Source organism: Betta splendens, chromosome 17, assembly GCF_900634795.4.
Source record: "Betta splendens chromosome 17, fBetSpl5.4, whole genome shotgun sequence".
Classification (NCBI taxonomy): Eukaryota; Metazoa; Chordata; class Actinopteri; order Anabantiformes; family Osphronemidae; genus Betta; species Betta splendens.
This window is the reverse complement of record NC_040897.2, coordinates 12,803,781-12,823,232: the sequence shown is the minus strand read 5'-3', so window position 1 is coordinate 12,823,232 and position 19,452 is coordinate 12,803,781. Positions and strand designations below refer to the sequence as shown.

At 42.2% G+C, this 19,452-nt stretch overlaps 2 protein-coding genes and 1 long non-coding RNA gene across 11 annotated transcripts in view; 1 reads left to right on the top strand and 2 right to left on the bottom strand.

Annotated features, from left to right (window-relative positions):
* The window catches only part of LOC114844804 (piezo-type mechanosensitive ion channel component 2), a 47,097-nt gene extending 33,623 nt beyond the window's left edge, over nt 1-13,474 (bottom strand). For 5 of the 9 annotated variants that reach the window (XM_029132413.3, XM_041068110.2, XM_041068109.2 and 2 more), the window contains exons 1-3: nt 9,095-9,206; nt 6,908-7,003; nt 3,075-3,200 (exon numbers count right to left, since the gene is read on the bottom strand). In XM_029132413.3, the coding sequence (XP_028988246.2) occupies nt 3,075-3,200; nt 6,908-7,003; nt 9,095-9,206 (334 nt within the window). Of the gene's footprint in view, nt 1-3,074; nt 3,201-6,907; nt 7,004-9,094; nt 9,207-10,340; nt 10,411-12,882 lie in introns of those variants that run through there. The other 4 variants (XM_029132411.3, XM_029132414.3, XM_029132412.3 and 1 more) reach the window with 2 other exon arrangements.
* A 1,501-nt stretch (nt 13,475-14,975) lies between these two features.
* Nucleotides 14,976-17,859, bottom strand: LOC129603331 (uncharacterized). Its single transcript, XR_008693096.1, has 3 exons — nt 17,721-17,859; nt 15,158-15,280; nt 14,976-15,045 (listed from the first exon to the last, which is right to left on the bottom strand). It is a non-coding gene; the product is annotated as an uncharacterized LOC129603331 (long non-coding RNA).
* On the top strand, nt 17,293-19,372 carry LOC114844807 (cathepsin Z). Its single transcript, XM_029132427.3, has 6 exons — nt 17,293-17,460; nt 17,734-17,897; nt 18,054-18,233; nt 18,384-18,531; nt 18,914-19,079; nt 19,167-19,372. The coding sequence occupies exons 1-6, from the start codon at nt 17,333-17,335 to the stop codon at nt 19,278-19,280; spliced, it is 900 nt and encodes a 299-aa protein (XP_028988260.2). The 5' UTR covers nt 17,293-17,332; the 3' UTR covers nt 19,281-19,372.
* Nucleotides 19,373-19,452: the final 80 nt, after the last annotated feature.

The window sequence follows — 19,452 nt, the reverse complement described above, 5'->3', positions numbered from 1 at the left end:
CATCATAAACCAGCCTTTGTACTCGCTGGACTGTTAACCTCTCAGCACAACATTTCTGGGCACTCTCTCTCTCTTCCTCTGTGAGGAAGGGCCAACTGGCAATGGGCCCCAGACACTGTTCTAGAGCAACATCAACAAGTCAGTCTGTCATGAAGTAACTATTAGCAAACTATATTTAAAGGTCAACATTTTTTAATAAAGCCAACCTCGATGGTCACAACACAGCCTTTGACAGGCTACTGGTGGAATACCAATAACTGTCAGATATGAGCCCAGTCTAACTGGGAGCTCCTCCTTCCATGGTTTGTTTCAGCTCAGTGGCCACATAGGCAGGCGTTGCCACACAGGACAATGCAAGCCAAGAAGTTAAGACAATAACAGGAAAGTATTAAAATGTCAGTGGTGTTCTGTAGTTATTTGATAGTATAGTCGTCGTAAGCTGAAATTCAGCGGGCACCGTCTATCTGATGTACTGGTACAAACCCTTAGAGGTGTTTGAAGATGCATTTCCTGCCACAGTGAGTCAGCACAGAGGAATGAGAGATGACTCCAAAGGAAGTCGGCCCCAGGTCATGCGGTGACCAGTCACTGACCTTTAACAGCTGGACGTGGAAGTTTGCACTGGTCTAATGGCGTATTTGGCTGCAGTGGCCAGAGGAAACGATATGAAGTTACTGTGCGGGGATGACACCGACTCACCACAGAGGACGACTTCATGTTTATAGTTGGCTGCCAAAAGGAAAAGAGTGTCAAGGGGCTAAATACCAGATATAGAAACCTGAGATAAGGCGTTTCCACAGAAAGGAGGCGGCGGATCTGGAAGAATCGGGGGTAATGTTTGACTTCCTGTTGCAATGAGACTCAAAAATAAAAATAGAAATTGGATGACAGGGACTTCAGGAGGTAAAAACCCAATTCCTGTGTGGGTTTAATGTTCTAAGAAAACTGCTGTGCAAAACTTATCAGACATCGTATATAGTTTAATTAAACTTTTACTGTCTTTTCAGCCCCACATAAAGTTTTTCATCATGAGTGTGTGATGTTCAATTTCACTTATATGCAGCTCATTAATTGCTGAACGATGCCAGGCTCCACTAGCTATTCATTATAGGGTAATACTGACCACGCCAGTGCTCGTTCAGGGACTCTGTTGTTAAATGTTGCATATAATGACCCAATATGTTATTCATTCAAGTGCCAGTTGAGTTTAATGATCTAAACCCTGAAACAAAAAGCTAACAGACAACTATTGCCCTTACTCAGCAAAACATCAGGAACATTGTGCATTCAGGGGCCTTGAACATTCCGCTAGTAAACAGCATCATATGGTCCGAAACTGGTGAAGGGAAATTATTTATTCACAGAGTAGCAGATGTACTGCAATCAAAAATGTCTCATTAATTTCCCTGTAGTGCAAATACTTCATTCATGATCACTAATATCAATCTCATGTCACCAAAGCCAGATTAATGCATCCCCTGCGCACCACAAATGTACTGTGGGGTCATTCAAGTAAATGATGAGAAAGGCAAGGTTCAGTGAAATTCAGTGGAGGTCATCAAGGGAGGTCATTCTCTGTGGATTGAGATTATCTGACCACACAGACAAAATTAGCTTTAGATTAGATCATGTACAAGCAAACACATTTGTTGAGAACCCCTTGTTTACTGACATTATTTATGCCCGTTTATTCATTTACAATATTAACAATACTGATATGCCAAATCTGGTGAAGTTACATTTTTTGTTGTTAAAATAATAAACATCAAATCAATCATGATATTTTATACTATGAGTATGTACTGTAAGTATTCAAACTATAAACGAAGATCGTTAAGAGCTCCAAAATTTAAATCCTCCTTAAGTAATTACTATTTCAACGAATCGATGGATGGATACATGGATAATACCAGTACCTACTGTAGGTGCATACAGTAAACAGACTGAATTTACGGGCCCATCTCACCACAGTCGAACCTGCCAAAAGCTGCAGTCCTTGAAACCTGGGTGATGAAGAATTCCTTCGCTGGATATTTAGTCTACCTTCTGTGAACAGCTCCGTGTTCCTGCCTGAGGCGATAACATTCATTCTGCCTCCTGAGCAAAGTTGGCTGTACTTTGACGGTCGGCGTGAGCTACTTCCATTAGAAACAACGAGTCATTAGAACGCGAGGTCAAGGTCTGTCCCGTCTAGACACATTCAGATTCTTACAATTTGAAGCAGCGTTTAATGACGTGCCCAAGGCCAACTATTAACACCTTCCAACACTCAGCTAGTAGCTTAGAGTGTTTGCTTCTTCCCTTTTCATCACCCATATGGCAGGAGGACGCAAATTACATAGAGAGATGTGTAACAAGCTGTCAATGCCTATACGTCCAATAAAAAGTTATTCAAACAGATAATTCATCTACACTATCCCTGTAGAATGAAGCACAACTTGTTTTCTTTTTAGATGGAAACTCCCTTGGGTAGTAAAAAAACTAAAAGCTACACCTTTTGTAATGATATACAATTATGTGACGCGGCATCAATAGATTAGGTCAGAGTTTAAGCCTGTGTGATGGACGTGACACAGGAGTGAACATGCACCAACAAGCGGAGATCTTCCGCTCTTGGTCGAAGGCTCTGAAAAAGGGAACTGCTGCAGCTCCAGGAAAATGTGCAAGTGCATCCCATCGTTGTGCGAAGCAGAGCTCAGATAACATGCTTATTCTCTGCGAGACAGCCAATAAGTACAATGCCCAAAATTTCAAACAACTGCAAAGTGATTTAACACACAAACACAACCGCACCTGAGACACACTAACCACAATATGTGGCAAGTTTCAAAAAAATGGAGTCTAAATCTCTCTTTCAGTCTTTGTATATGTTCAACCTCAAGACAAACCTCAACCTGTATCTTAAAGGTTCTAGTAAACAAATGCTACAGTTACAGATTAGACAGTAAACCAATAGAACCCATAACATATTGTTTGTCTCTATAGTTGCATCAGCACTGACATCTTGGGTCTTTCTACATTCCAACAAACCCCAAACTTCGGAGAGTTGGCCATAAAGGCTGCTGTGTACTCACAGTTGAAGTCGGAGGCGATAGAGTTCCCGGCCAGGAGGCTGTTGACTGTAATCTGATAGATGATGTGGAGCAGCAGGAAGGACATACTGGTGAAGCAGAGGGACTGCAGCAGGCGTCCTGTGTGGCCTGCAGGAGGAGAACGTCCACAGTGAGTTCACGTTAAGGATTTCCACATGTTAATGCTGCACTGAAACACGCAGGGCCTCGTCGCCGTTCGTTTTTCAGGACACAGAGAACCTTGTCTGACACACGGATGAAATGTTGTGCCTACATTAAGTGCCTGGTATTTCTGTATTCCCATGTTACTCCTAGGGCAGATTGAGGAATGTACTGGGACATTAACAGCTGGTTCTTACTGCAAAGATAAGAATACATCAGGAATCACATTAGGGTGGTCATCTGTGGTAAACAGCCCCCATGCAGCGTGTTTACATGACCTGGAAGCTGGTTACTTAAGTAAAATGATTAAACCTTCCATCTGTAATCAGGGTGGGGAATTAGAGAAAAACTCCTCAGGTAGATTTCCAGCAAAGCTTGTGGAGAACCCAGGTTTCTCTGTCCAGACACCCCCCACTCTGATCATGTCAGCAGAGGAGAGATCATCACGTGCAGCCTCATTTTTTAAATTAGCCTTTGTCCAAAGCGCTGTGCATTATTGAAATAAGTACAAGTTTGAGAACTCCTCTGCTGCATGTCAGCACAGTTGTCCAGTAACGAGGTTTTCACTTCTTATACAAATACGATCGTATTTAAGCTTATTTCTCTTTCTCTCGTCGAATACACTTCTGGATCACAAGGCATCCAGTTCTCTTTAACATCATGGCCTAGAGTGGGGAAAACCAGGCTTAATTAGATTCTGTTGCTTCCGGCTTGTGTAGCAGTTCAGGGCCCCGGGTTCACGTTCCAAGACCGCAAGTTGTGTAACCCGTAGGTGTGAATGACTCGGCTCAGAGACAGTTAAAGATACAGCTGTCAGAGAAAATGAGGGATCCTGGGAGAGAAGGGCTGGAGCAGTCTGTGGAGCTCACACAGCTGTTCAACACATGGCCGTTTTACGGTGCACCTACAGGCATTTGGGATAATTTGGGAGTTGTTCTAGTGACAGTTCAATACAGTACAGAGTTTTTGACACACGCTTGATGGTGGTGTAACAGGAGCAACGTCCCTCACTGTGCGACCAGCGCTGAGAAGATTAAAATGTCATATCTGCACATTTTGGACCACTAGTTCTTCACTGGGCAACATCACCATCCCATTAAATTTACTGCATCTTTGCGGGGAACCCATAACAGTTTTATTATAGTGTGGCATAATATCCTGGACAAGGTGAAGCACTACTGCTGAGCCGAAGGCCATTAAGAACTCACCTCATCGCAGCATCGGGGAAGGGCTGTTAAATGGTGAAGTGAAAACAATTTGTGCTTATTTCCCATTGTAATTCCCTGGGCTTTCACAAAAGGTGCAGAAGAATGCTTGTAAATATGACCCGTGTTAAATGTTAGCCAGCGTCTTCATCCAAATACTATGTCGAGAGTGCTTTTAAAATACTTACAAAACAGAGGACATTGTTCCGATTTAACAGTTTGTGCAGCGTGTCAACAGTGAGACTTTTTGTGGCTCCTCAGCTGTGCCACTCTAGAGTCTTAAAAAGGCCAGAGGCACACGATTTGAGCACAGTTTGTATTAAGAGGAGAGAAAAAGGTGTCTCAGACCATTTAAAAAGGTATGAACGATGAATCCCTCTGCTTGAAATCTACTGGGCAAAACATAAACCTGATGAATCACCCATGACATCAAATATTTATACGAATTCATGCAACAGCCCTAAAAGACTCCCCTGAGGGGAGGTGTCGTATCGGGGCCCATTCAACAAGCCATACTGCACCTGAAGGCCCCTGAAAATGTCTGCTACGCACATGAGAGCAACTGGTTCGCTTTTGTTTGCCTCCACTGAGAGTTTAATCCCCTCGAGATGAAGTGTAGCCAAATGCTGCAATTACAACATTAGGGAGTAAATCACAAACAACAACAAGTTACATAAGATATTGTTTTGGCTGCAGCCGCCACTGGAAGCTTGGGCTGAAACTGGTGAATCCTCAGGCCCGCTGCACAGCCACGGTTTATAAAACAGAAGTATGATTATGACTGCCACATGTCTTTGTCAGCTTGAAAACACAAAATGAACCGGACCATCAAACCAAGCACCCACCTCAGCTCCATCCTGTTCCTAATCCCCCCCAAAGGCAATGAAAATGCTTAATGTTCCTCTTCTTAGCAAATAAGACTCAATTCAGTAATCCAATAAATTCACACAGCTTTTAATCTCCCTACAGTAGCATCCTCATCACAGGACAAAGCGTTACCGCAACCATCCAGCTGTTACTATTATCTGATATTTACTGTACCTAAAACAATGTCTTTATGCTGAAATGATTACAGAAGTAGTTGTTTTATAAACCAATTCAAATTAATCCTATTAGAAGAATGTGCTCACGTCAACTTCCTCATCCTGTCAGCCTGCGGTCGTCCTCCCTGATGACAGACAGGTGAAGCACACAGATGGGATTCATCTCCCAACAGGTGCTACACATGACGAATCTCACGCTATCTGATGCCCGTGGCCCTTCACCTCACTTCTTTGCTGCTTTTGTTTCTTTACACTAGAATAACAGCTGGATAAACTTTACATAAACATGAACTATTGAAAACCTATCAGGACAGGAAAAAAACATTTATGTTGAAGCCGAAGCAAAGAGCTGATATATTGTCAGTTTATATTAATATAAATAGATTTTTTAACAGTTGAATAATTGGGAAATTTGACAGGATTCATTAAAAAACAAAATAACAACTGCAGCCTTATTTAGGAGCAAAGTTGAAATTTTATGGCATCAAATATGTTTACAGTACATATTTGAGGAGTAGACCGGATATTTAGTTACAGGCCAGTTAAAAATAAATAAAATCTGATTATATATAAAGCCAGACTTAACTGCTGAGCCATGAGTTCAACAGCCATCAGATACAGAACGTCCAGTTTTACTAGAAGACTTTGCTCTTTAACTATTGATGACGATGTAAGTGGTCCACTTCTCCACCCCCTCCTCCCCTCTCCCTCGCTTTCTCCTTTACTTCCTGATTGTTATTTCAGCTGGAGACGAGCACAGACAGCTGTCGGACTAGATGTTGTTCCACCAATATACGTTTATGTATTATTAAACGCCGCATGTGGTCTCCTGCAGAAGCTCATAATACGGTACGAGCGATCGGAGGTGTGCAGTTTAGTGTTTTGCGGTGGGGCGAGTGCAGCAAGGCGTGGCTGAACATTCCAACCACAGTCAGTCACTTCTCATAAGCCTCACATATTTATTTTATTTGTATTCTTTACAGAATGACCACCTGTTGCATATTCAGTCAATTAGCACTAAGTATTCATCCACAGTAAAATGAAATAATTAGGATCAGGACTAAATAATCATTTGAATCATTGGGAGTTTTTCATATTATTTGTGAAATCACTGTTAACTATTATCATGCAGACGTGACCCCGATGCTTCACTGCTTTCTGTATCAGACCTGCCTGGGTCTGGATCATTTTTATTATTACAGATGGACCCACTAACCGATATTACCTTTCATGGACTGAGCCATGTGCCAAAATCCATCCTCATCTTGAGGAAATTCAAGTCCCCGGGAGAAAGGCTGGTTTGTATTACAGAGAACAATATTTCAATTCAAACGGGTGGCTTTTGAGAAACAGTCAAGACTCCTCAGGCACCGCACAGCATCAAAGCTGCTGAATGAGCAAAGCTTGAAGGAGAGTTTGATCTTACCCTGCATGGTTGTGCTTGTGGGCTCTGCGAAGAGTGGAATAAGCAGGAGGTAGAGGAGGTAGACGAAGGACAAGGCATTGTACCTGAAGAGACAAGCTGCAGAAACAAACACAGGCACAAATGACATTTTCTGGCTCGCAAACAACATCAAATTGCAGTTATACAGTATACCAGTAACACGAAAGGTTATAGTTTGGGGTGTGAGAGTCCATTATGTTACACTCAAACAGTGAATAAAGGCAGGAGCTGGCAGCGGTAGCAAGCCGCTTAGTCCTCGACATCCACGAAACACTGATTTGAGAGAAACATGTGGTTAAACTCATTAAAATGTTCCTGTGCAGAAAAACTCCTCAAAGCAATAAAAAAAACCAAACATTCTTCTCACAAGCCTCATTATTTGCTCATCTGGTCTGTATCACAAAAACCGCGCGAGCGTAATCCAATCATTGAGAGAACAAAGTTTGTTTTGAAGTGAAATAATCACACAATAGGACTTGGGTGTTAGGAGAGAAAATTAAGTGCCTGAGCCGCCTGTGGGCAGATCTGTTTAATGCCTCGCAAGGGGCAGCTTCACATCACATGTCATGGACCATGAGAAATATTGAAAAAGGACTATTTTCTTTATTAAAGTATGCAAAACAAAGCATCACACACCCCTAAAATCCACTCATCATTTTAAAAGTAGGAAAATAACATCACATGCAAGAAAACTGTGGCATGCTGTGACTGGTAATGCCCCAGTGTTTTTGACCAGGGACCTACAAATTTAAACTTCATATGGTCTAACCACAATGTTTGCATTTCATTTGTTTAAATTAAATTATACACATGATACGAAAAAAGGAAATCAGTTAAATGAAAATCTGTTAAGTTTTGTGCAACTGAATTTACAATATTTAGTGAATATTTAGGTTAACTCGTTCTCTCCTTTAGACAACAATTTGTCAATTAAAAAAATAATAATTAGTAGCTATTAATTAGCTAATTAGATAATTGAGATTTTATGTAATTTTTATTAGAACAATTCTGTAAGTAGCAGCTCTACTCAAGCTTGTTACAGTGTTTTAGATGGAACACTACACTCGACACTGGATCATGTACATTCACACGCCCACTGTTTCCCCAAACACTTCTGCACATCGACATGCATCCACGCCCTGTCAGTGCACATAAAGGAAGTCTTTTGAGCTAATGATGAAAGTTGAAATGCTTAAGTGCAAATGTGACTTCCAAAAACCATTAATTGAAGTATTGATCCTTGACATTTCCTCATTTCCCCCGAGTCTGACTGACCATCTGAGCTGATTAGGAGCTTTTACCAGTTAAACGGCTCACATCACCTGCTGACTGACTGTCAATTAACGCGTCCAAAATGAACCAGACTATGGCAAACACTCCAACAGTGAAGCCAATGCATGAAACACATTGTATGTGCAACTAAATGATTTTATTTAAGTCACAGTCTGTCACAGTGTCTACTTGATAACCAGCATCAATTCTCAGGCCTCTTTGAACCTTTCTAAGTTAAACGGTAGCTCAGCTAAAGGGAAAAATACACAGTGACTGATCTGAAGTGACATAACCTGACATCTCAAATTTCTCCCTGTGGTTAAATCAGCAAGCGCAGTGTTCACGATCTGGTCAGCTGCTTGAGTTACTGTCTTAGTAACAGAGGTCAGCCCGTCTGGCCTTAAAATACTAGAAAACTACACTAAACTGACTAAAATGGTGCTTTATTTATCCTCACACAAACTCAATGGAGCCATTCATTGACATTTGACTTTGCCCTGACTTTTTCCCTTGCTACAGCCCTACAGTAGGTGAAGCTGTGGGTTTCCTTGTACTTAGAGACAGACCAATATACTGTAAACAATAATCAATGGAACAGGGACAATAATCTGTCTAATATCTGAAGAATAGGTTTTAAACATAAGGGAATGCTTGACATGTCTGTCAGATCAGCTACAAATCTGTCTATCATTAATAGTAGTCATTTCCTTTTAATTGAAAAATTAGGTTAAAGTGAGTAGAACATTCCCTCTTGAGTGATTAGAGGGAATGAACTTGGCACCATTTCTATACTCATCTACTCTTATTTGACTCTAGGTGTTGAATTATCCTTCTGAACGTCTTACTCCTCTTACTCTATGTATGTCCTTAAGTAGTGTTTTAAACTATACTACACACAGTGCATGATCATGACAATCTGTGTGTATCTGCATGGCTCCGATCCGCTGCTCGCCCGCAGACACTTGACCGCAGCCGTCCTGATGTTGGCTTTCGCAGTATGACTCACCATCTGAGGAGTTTTACACAGGGAATAAAAATAAACTGCTGTTGTTTTCAGACATCAGATTACAGGAACAAAAACACTCCCCATTCAGGGGTGAATTGGGCCTTTGTCTTTCCCAGTAAAAGCTACCCACAAACTCTCAACAGGTCAGGAGAAACTGGCCTTTAAAAGTGAAGTCAGAGCCAAAGTAACTTAAGTAACTTCATAGTTTGAGCCCACAAACAGAAATGTGGTGATAGAAGATAAGGCGGCAGTGCCTGGCCACGAAAGCGCTGGGAGATATCAGAAATTTAGACCTCTGTGAAGCACAAAACACAACACATCACGTCTTTACTGATAAGTTTCTGCTTTTATCAGATATTTTTATCACCTATTCTGAGGTCAAAGAAAACAACTGGACAAGTGTCAGCTTTTAACTGACATAACAGTTTTCTTTTCTACAAAATGTCGCCATATTATCATGAAGATAGGATTGTCGTCTAGGGTTGAACCTATTAATTGGACAATTATTTTGTCACTTAATAGATCATTTTGACTATGGTTGAGAAAATCAATTACCATAATATGTCAAAATCCTAAACCTATTGATAAAAGGTGACATGCAAAACTGGGAACTTTAAAATTTGAACTTCACCTCAAAAGTTCCCGTTTTTTTGTGTTACCCTGTATATTTCACTGTTAACACGTTAAAGAGTAAGTTCTAATATTTTACAAAAAATATTAGTGATGACACAAAATTGTTCTTTATTGATGGCTATAATTGACTTGGCTCTACTTCAAATAATTACTAAATAAAATAAAGCAAGTAAATTATGTGTCACTTGATTTTTAAGTAAACTAATTTTAGGTAACTAGTTATTGAGTTGAGCAGTATTAATAATAGTTTTTATGATAACAGAACAACTTATTAGCCAGCCCACGCTAGCAGCTAATCAGGCTTAGCTTGCTAAAGTAGCTAGGAGCGAACAAGCTAGCGCATAGCTAGCTAAAAGCAACCGACGTTTACTAGCAGTTAGTCGTAGCCACTACAACCACTATAATATTCCATAGCTACTGTGTTTAACTAAATTTACATGTAGAAGAGTTATAAGAGCCAGTTAGAAACTGAATCAATCAAAAATTAAAGTTTACAGGACTCACATCGTAGCTTTATTAGGGGCAGCACTGCTTCTCTTTCACTCTTCTAGTGTCGATAATCACACTAAACTAAATCTAATTTTGGTTAGAAGGTGAAGATTTTTTTTTCACTTTCATATGTTTTTTTCTGTAAATGTTGTCTGGGTTCATTTCTGCATTTTGGTTCATTTCTGAATCGTATTAAAATAAAAAGTACATTTTCTTCATCCTTCATTTATTTAATAACACTGTGGTATAGTATTATTTCTACTGCTGTGGCTACTTATACATGTGAAGTACTGGCCCAGCATCTATGGAAAGATGTGGCAGCAGATATTGAGTTGGTTTTATTAAATTAAATCTCACAAATAGAACCAAGCCTCGTGTTGTGCGACGTTCTGTGTATCCAAGCGTCTACTGTACATGCAATCTGCCACTTCCACTGTACGCTGTGCGTTACCCTGCTGCAACCTGCACCTCACAGCTGATCTGTCTTTACCGTCACCACACATGTTCGATATCAAATCAGACATTTGGGAAAGTGCTCGCTCATAATCGCGGTCACGGTCCAAACGCTGCCGGTAAACACATAAACAGCAGTCTGTTTGATCAGCCAAAGTATGTGTGTGTGTGTGTGTGTGTGTGTGTGTGTGTGTGTGTGTGTGTGTGTGTGTGTGTGTGGTAGACGGACTGTGTACACATGAGCCCAGCAGTTCGGTCCATTTCAATAGAGGTGCTGTCAGATGGGCCACAGGAAACACAGACCGTGTAACGTCAGCAGACGAGTCTTTCACTGGGACACGAGAACAGCGACGATCTGCAACAAACTGCTCTGAACATACCCTTGTGATAATGGAGGTATAAACAGCTGCTGTGCTGTTTATTCGGGCAAAGAGGCCAAAAAAACTCCAAGAAGCTGGATGGAAAGGAAGTGTGGCAAACAATCAAGAAAACACTGTTAGCAGGTTTTTGATTCACACAACATCCATTCATTCATTTAAATTTGCTTTAAAAAACATACAACATGGGAAAATCAGATCAGGTGCTAAAGACAAATGCTTGTGCTCATCCCTGACGTTGTTTGTTCCTGTATACGTTCCACTTTACATTTCCTCCATCCTGTCAGTTATTGTGTACGGCTGCAGTGAATGACAAGCGCTCATCTGCACTTTGAAAAAACATAAAATATTAAAAGGTATGTTTACGATAAAAGGGAATGCAACTCCTCTCCCCCTCACAACCGCATTATTAATTCATACTGTTAAAACGGCTTTCCACGAATTAATGGAGACAATGCATGGACTCACAATTGCTTTTTGGAAATAAAAAGGAGGGTGTCAGGCTGTCGGTGATGCATTAGGGTGGTACTGAGTGGGTCTTATCTATAGAAAGCATGCTGTTAGCTTTAGAACTGCCTCATTGGAATAAGGCTTACACACACTACAGACTAAGCAGCCTCATCCGTGGTCTACCACAGAATTACAGCTTAAAACACAAAGTAAACTGCATTTAATAGAGTCTTATGCAGCAATAGTCTACAAGTATTCCTAGAGATTCATCTCCACAAACCTGCTTTGAGCTTTGTCCTAATTCAGAGGAGCTAGTAATGCTTTAAATGCGACTTTCCCAGCGTGCTTAAAGTTGCTAAACTGCCCCGGTTTGAGCACAAACCCTCCTCTGAATGTGCAGAGTTATGACATTAATCAAAAAGCACATTCAGTAACACAGCAAACATAACTTTATCTGTGCAGAGCCCTTGTAATGAAACCAAAACACTCACAATGACCACTGACTGAAACTCAGAGGAATGAGAATGAGAGAACAAGGCGGCTCCAACACTGACAAGATGATAAAGATGTTAATTTGTAATACTAACATGTCCAATTAGTAGATGATCAGTCTGAATAATACTTCCTTATTAATAGCAACCAACAATAGTTATTAGTAAACCCGAAGAAGTACAATAACACATTTTACTTTGACTACAATGTAGTCTGGTATATTCTATTCTATACTCTAAAATCTGGTAATTAAAATCTGTGTCCACACAATGTAAACTAGGAGGGAGGCACATTTAAACATGAGATAAACATTTGTTTATCTCATTCATTCCTAGACTTGGGTCGTTCTGTGACTCCCCAACGTCGTCTGCTACGTTCTCTTCACTGAACCCACTAAACTGAAGAAGAACTTTGCAGTTTGTGTACTGTGAAACGACACAGCACACTCCGTGTGCTGTTCTTTTTATCTAAGATGAGCCCCGTCTGGGGTGTGGAGCACAAGCCTCACCGCCGATGAAATGACCTCCAGCACTGAGGTCAATCGCAAATCATCATAATAGTCAATAAAATGTTCACGCAACAATAAATCTGATTGCTTCCATTAACATCCTGCAAACACTCACACATAATGTTTGTGCATTCATTATTATTAGTCTTAAAATAATATTTAAATTTAGATTTTTTGAATAATAGTGAATTAACCTTATATGCGTCAGATCAACTAAATGAAGAAGCACTCACAACCCACTGGTGCGTAAATAGTGATCCAAACCCTATAAACTCACCGGCTGCAAGACACACGGGCAGCAGCAGCCTGAAGACCAGCCCGCACACAACCTGAGAGGCCATGGCTCTATGCAGCTCGAGTGGAACCCACGCAAAAGTCTCCGAGTGCCGTCTCCCTAGTGTTTAATTTGCATGCCAAACTCCCGGGCTGCGTCTGATCCCAGCTGGCATCAACCTGGTGCGCTCCTCCACGCGGCGACATCGGCTCCTCCTGAGGACGCCTGGAGCCCTCAGTGGGAAACTGCGCCCTGGTCCCGGTTCGGCCCAGCGGGGGTCCCACCGCGGTGAGACGTCGCCGTCATAGTTCAGTGGCCCGAGCGCCCGAAGGAGCGGCCGCGCAGGCGGCGCAGCGGACTCAGGTGCGCAAAAAACGCTACGCCCGCGCTGCGCGTAAAAATGCCGTGGAGACGAGCCAACAAGTTCTCAAGTCCAATTAAGCCCCTTTTTATGAGACAAAGCCTCGCGAACGCTAAACGTTCAAAACATTAGAAGCTTAAAGGACACGACTTTACTACAAAGCGTGATGAGAGACTCCACAGCCGCCGCATGAATCAGCCGCTCTCCGTTTCAACGATTGAATTTGACTTTGTGACTTCTGGTGCGGACCGTACTCGCCAACAGGCGCTACAGGACGAGCGTGTGATTGACACATGAGCCAGCCAATCACAGGTGTCCGTCCAGTAGCCGGTCCAGCCCTCGGAGATAATTGGAACCAAGAGGTGGAACAAGGAGATTGATGCGATTACTGATTATAGGCAAACGTAAAATAGCGCATTTTGTTTAAAAGAAAAACGAATTCTGATAAACGTGTCTTGGTAAGAAACATAAATAAGGACACATATCTCTAGGTAGATTCTAGACATTTCCACTTACTGCATTTCTGCGGCGCAGCTGTTTAGTCAAACAGCGACGCCTAGTGGTCTGATCTGGACACAGCCGCACATCTGTCCGCCTTTTCCCTGAATGAAGGATTTTACTGTACTTTTTTTCGGTTCGTGAAAAACATCAAAGAAAAAACAGCCCCTCACATATAATCCATGTGTCTGTTGAATAAACAGGCGGTTAGCGCAACTCAAGTCCAGACACATATCAGTTAATGTATGGACATTTTTACTAGAATATTTATTCTAAGAACAATTGATTAGTATTTTTAATGTAACATCAGATTGTTTACTTCCGACGCAGTCAGACAGGGACGTCACATCATGACTTGTACTTGTACTGATACAGTTGCTGACTGAACTAATAGTAGCAGTTTCCAGTCATGCTCCAATATTAGAACCACTTAAGGCTCCTCTTGACATTATTTACCACTACTACTAGTGCTGACTTCATGTTTACTTAGCACCAACCTATGAATCAAATCAATCTGTCAATCAACACGTTATGTTTAACGACGGCTTTGACAGGGAAATGATCCAGGCCGTTGTTTCCTCTGAAGTGCATTAGGCAGGAGGGACACGAGGTACGATGGGAGTCGTCAGGTCCGAGCCAAACGGGCCTCCACCTGGAAGAAGAGGGCACTTAAAGCTGCAAAGGTTTTGCTTGGGATGTGATAAATCACCGCTCGGCTCGGGTAGAAAAGCACGGAGAGCAAAGAGGAAGAGATGACGAGCAGAGATCAACCAGTCTCTGTCCTGAAGCGTCGTCACTACGAGCCCTTGGAGCCAACAGCGATCAATAACCCACCTGAAAACACGTCAGCCCCTGATTTGTTCTTGCTGTTTGATGTCTGTGAATCTTAAGTAACATTTGTCTTTGATCCATTATTCATCTGATTCTTGAGAGGAGTTATTGATACGTCCTCAGACCAAATGGAGACAGCAGCCTCCCAGCAGTGGAGGACCGGTTCACCAAACAGCACGCGGCTCATTTAAAGATGACGCTGCCTCTCAGTCAGGTGTGGCCTGTGTTTGGTCCCACTGCACCTGATCTCGGCCCCAAACGTCCACAACAAGAATGGCTGCTGTGAAAACAGACGCCGCATCCAGTGCTTTAAACCTGCTGTGACCCTCATGGACAACTGGAAGCATGCGCCTTTAGTCAAGCATAACATGAATAAATAGTGGATTAACACAGAACACAAAACATTCCTGAGCAGAGTCTGTGTTTATTACATTCTGAGTTTCTGATGGTTTCTCTGTAGTTTCTATGCTGTTGGTCTGCAGGAGCATTCACCAAGAAGAAAATAGAAGTGAAAATGAGATTAACGTCCAGATTGCTTCAATATTGATCCACGAGTGAAATCCAAACTGTGGCGTGTTCAATATTTACATGGATTCACTTTCCATACACTCCAAAGGTGCCTTTGCTTGAGTGGGCTTCACAGTGTCTTCTAAAGGTGAAGCACAGCGTCGTCTTGTGACCCCATTGCTCCAATTTGGGTTACGTTCATACCTGTTGATCCATGAGGATGAATTCAACGCTCAGATCCATACGGAATTTAATTATCTGGTAATTTTGTGAGACCTTGGCTGCCATAGTTAATCAAATCAAGAGGATATAATTTAAATTGAAGTCTTTTGAAATTCTCTCTGTGCTTCCATAGAAATTGTTTCCCTGATGTTAATATTGAAATTTTGTGCCAGCGACTGTTTTTGTAAAAGCAGTGATGTGATTAATTTGCAAGGTTCAAGCCTTTAAACTGTGTCCAGATGAACTTTTGTCCTTGTGCTATTTTAGTTCTGAAGTGCATGACTGCCAATAATGTGTAAGTGTAAATGCTGGATGTCAGAAGCTTTTATTTAAGCAACCTGAAGCAGGATGACGGTGTTCATTAACTGGTGACTGGACGTCTGTTCAGTGGTGGCATCAGCTTTTACTGTAGCATTAGCAGGAAAACGTCCATGCTAATGCACGTAGCCAGGATGTTGTCGTCATCATAAAGACCTGGTATGTTGAGAGATGTCTTCTATTACCCCTGGGCTGTTTGTAACATTACATTACATCCTAAAAGATGCATTTACCGCCCTGCCTCAGGCTGTAAACCTTTGCATTATTGACGAGGGCTTGTGCTCCTGAGGAGAGTTTGGCTTTTAACACGCAATCATGATCTGAGGTCAGAGGTCGCCGAGCCCTCGCTGTTCTGTTCCGTGCCATAATGGGCTTCACAGGAGGAGCGAAGGCAAAACGCAGGGAGACGAACTGAGTGTGTATAAAATCAAATGTTTTGTTTGTGAGGTAAAACTGTGTCTGTTTACATCATCTGGGGACTGATGTTAACTTTGGTCTGGGCTTCAGAAACTTTAAACCCAGAGTAATAAATTAGTTGAGGTTAGCGACTCCTTCTGGGAACACTCAACCTTTGCTTCCCCGCTGTCACATAAATCATAATTATCTGACATTCACAGCCATGATTCCCTATTTATCCGACTTTGTGATGAAGTGCTGGTCAGCGCTGGACTTTTATATTCGTTTCCTACGATTCCCAGAACGAATGTAAACGAGATGAAGATGAGGATGGTTCCCTGAACACAACAGCACGTGAAGCAGAATGATAGCACGCTAAAGAAAATGTATTATTATTATGTATTTGCCATGGTACTAGTTCAGAAAGCATTTACAGTATTTACACTGACGCCAAAGCTCTTACTGCTGAATAGCTTTTCCGTCAGCTGCTCATCATCAGCACCAAGACCACAAACTGAAGATGGATTACACAACAAATAACTGGTGAGTGTTTTATCTAGTGTTCCTGTTGAGCATTTATTAGATGCCTAATGCACATCTAACCTCATTCTCGTTTTAATCATTAAACGCACAAACAACAGCGCTTGCCCCCTCACAAAAACAGGCTTTGATTGAAGCTGAGCCCCATCCTGTCCTATAACCTTGTTAGCAGCTGCGTATTAGCCACGATAACGCCGCCAGTCATCAGGCGCTGCATTAGGTGTAATGCGATTGTGAGTGGGAGCAAAGAAGTTTCCTGCTGCACCTGCAAAAATCTGCATCGCTCCGACGCCTGTTTTTAGTTGGCAGATGTTCATTACTGAGCATGTGAGGAGAGACAGAAGGGCGTCAGATGAAGTAGCCCTCAAACTAGTTAGGAAAGGTTTGGGGCATTTATGAAAGGCTATAAAAATAAATTATTCTTTACTTATCTGTTAGATATCTGCATCATGATTAGACACACTTGCAGCTAAAAAAAAAAACGGAGGACACCTGCAAAGAATTTAGATTTTTCCCACATCAGATGTGGAGGTAAATGGGTTTTTGCTCTCTGTGCACCATTTTTTTGTGGTTATTATATCTACTTCTATTTGTTCTTTAGACATTTATGGATTTTCTACTTGTGTCTTGTTTCTCTGTATTTACTTCCATCGTCTTAGCGATGTTTTTGCATGTCTCGTCGTTTTATTCCTAGTGAACCCGTTCTGGCCGGTGGCGGCTGTGATGCTCCTCCCGACCGACAGGCGGCGCTCGACGCACGTCACAACGACAACAGACAACATGGCGGCTTCTGAAACGGTCCCTCCGCTGTTTGTCGTCGCGTTGTTTCTCTTGCAAATTGCTTCCTCGACGCTTTTCCCGGAGCCTTGTTACAAACCCGTCACAGACGACAGGCCGGACTCCGTGAGGTCAGTGTTACTCACGTTGGGTTAGTGGGTTTAATGGACGCGAGGCTGTTTACATCACTGAACTATCTTAACTGAGATTTCAAGATCAAGTTACTTTTTGATGTATTTTAACCACAAACTATTGTCCTAATTATTTCATTATCATTATTTCACCTACTTTCTTCTTATTAGGATTGATGTCTATGTGTTAATTCTCCACACTGATTTCCTTAGTGAATAAGCAGATGCTGATGGTTATTGCTGGGTAACAGTGTCCTCACCTGCACGTTTTAGGACTGGGGTCCGGCCACATGAGCGTCTCAATGTGTCTGACCTTCCTCTTTCTTGGGACTGGAGAAACATTAAAGGGAAGAATTATGTGAGCATTACAAGGAACCAACACATCCCCCAGTACTGCGGCTCCTGCTGGGCCATGGGAGCCACCAGTGCGCTAGCAGGTAACCATGGCAACGTGGGGATGGCGGGCGGAGACAGGACGGGAGTAGAGGAATAGATAGAAGAGAGCTGATGTCATTCACGATGCATGCTGTGTTTAATGTCACTTCAAAATATGTTTAAATGTAATAGTTTTTGCGTTTTTTTCCTTGTTCAAGACCGTATCAACATCAAGCGTGAAGGTGCGTGGCCGCTCGCCTACCTGTCCGTTCAGAATGTGATTGACTGCGGGAGGGCGGGCTCTTGCTATGGAGGAGATCACCTGAGAGTCTACGCTTATGCTCACGAGAGCGGCATTCCTGATGAAACCTGCAACAACTACCAGGCCAGGAATCAAAGTAACTACTGTCCTGTTACTCACGGGTACAGTGTGTGGGCGATTTTCTTATCAAAAGAAGTGTCATCTTTTAAAAATAGGGATCTCTTTGGTTTATGGCCTCAGTACAGAAGCATTGAGTTACCGCCGTGATGTTTTTGCTGCTCCACAGGGTGCGAGCTGTTCAACCAGTGCGGTACCTGCTCCTATGAATCGTGCGCTGTTGTCAAGAACTACACCGTGTGGAAAGTGGGAGACTACGGGGAAGTTTCTGGAAGGGACAAGATGAAAGCTGAAATTTACACCAACGGGCCCATCAGGTACGTTCAGCCATCCTCCCAAGTGGTTTGTGATGATTCATCCGCCTACTGTACATCCTCCACACGAAGGAGCAGAGGCAGCATGTTTAAATCACACTGAGGGTTTTATGAGTAGATGCAGATTTAATCTTTCTTAAAACACTCAGTGTACTTTTACAGTATTTCACATAGTTTAGCCGTAGGTTTTCTTTTTATATTTGTTAAGTATTTGTTTGTTCTTTTTAATTAAGGTTTTCCAGCCAGTTTGATCCTCATGAACTCACATTGTAGTAATAAATGAATGTGAATAGGAGAAAAGTTTCACTCAGGCTGCAGCTGGTTGGACGACTTCAGAATCCCCTCTCTCTCTCTCTCTCTCTCTCTCTCTCTCTGTGTTCTTCAGTTGTGCTCTGATGGCCACCGACAGCCTGGAAGCTTATTCCGGAGGGATCTTCTCCGAGTTTCACGCCCTCTCGTTGCCGAATCACATTGTGTCTGTGGCAGGTTGGGGTGTAGCAGAGGACGGGACCGAGTACTGGGTCGTCAGAAACTCCTGGGGAGAGTTTTGGGTTAGTGTTCCACTCTCTTTGCTTCTCGGAGATAAATCAAGTCTGCAAGACTCAAATAAGGCCTTTTGTTGTTTTCTGTGGTTTCAGGGGGAACACGGATGGGCGCGGATCGTCACCAGTGCTTACAAAAGAGGAAAAGGCAACTGGTTCAATTTGGGTATTGAGAAGAACTGCGCTTATGGAGATCCTATTGTAACATAAGAAAATTCTAGTTGTGTTTAAATTGTCCAACTGCTCTTTCTACTTTTCTGTGTTTTATCCTAATTTATAAAAAACTTACACTACAAACTATAGAGCATTTATTTTCTGACTCTCGTCACAAAATGTCAGTTCTGTTCATTTAGTGCAGATTCACAGCAAAAAACATTTCACG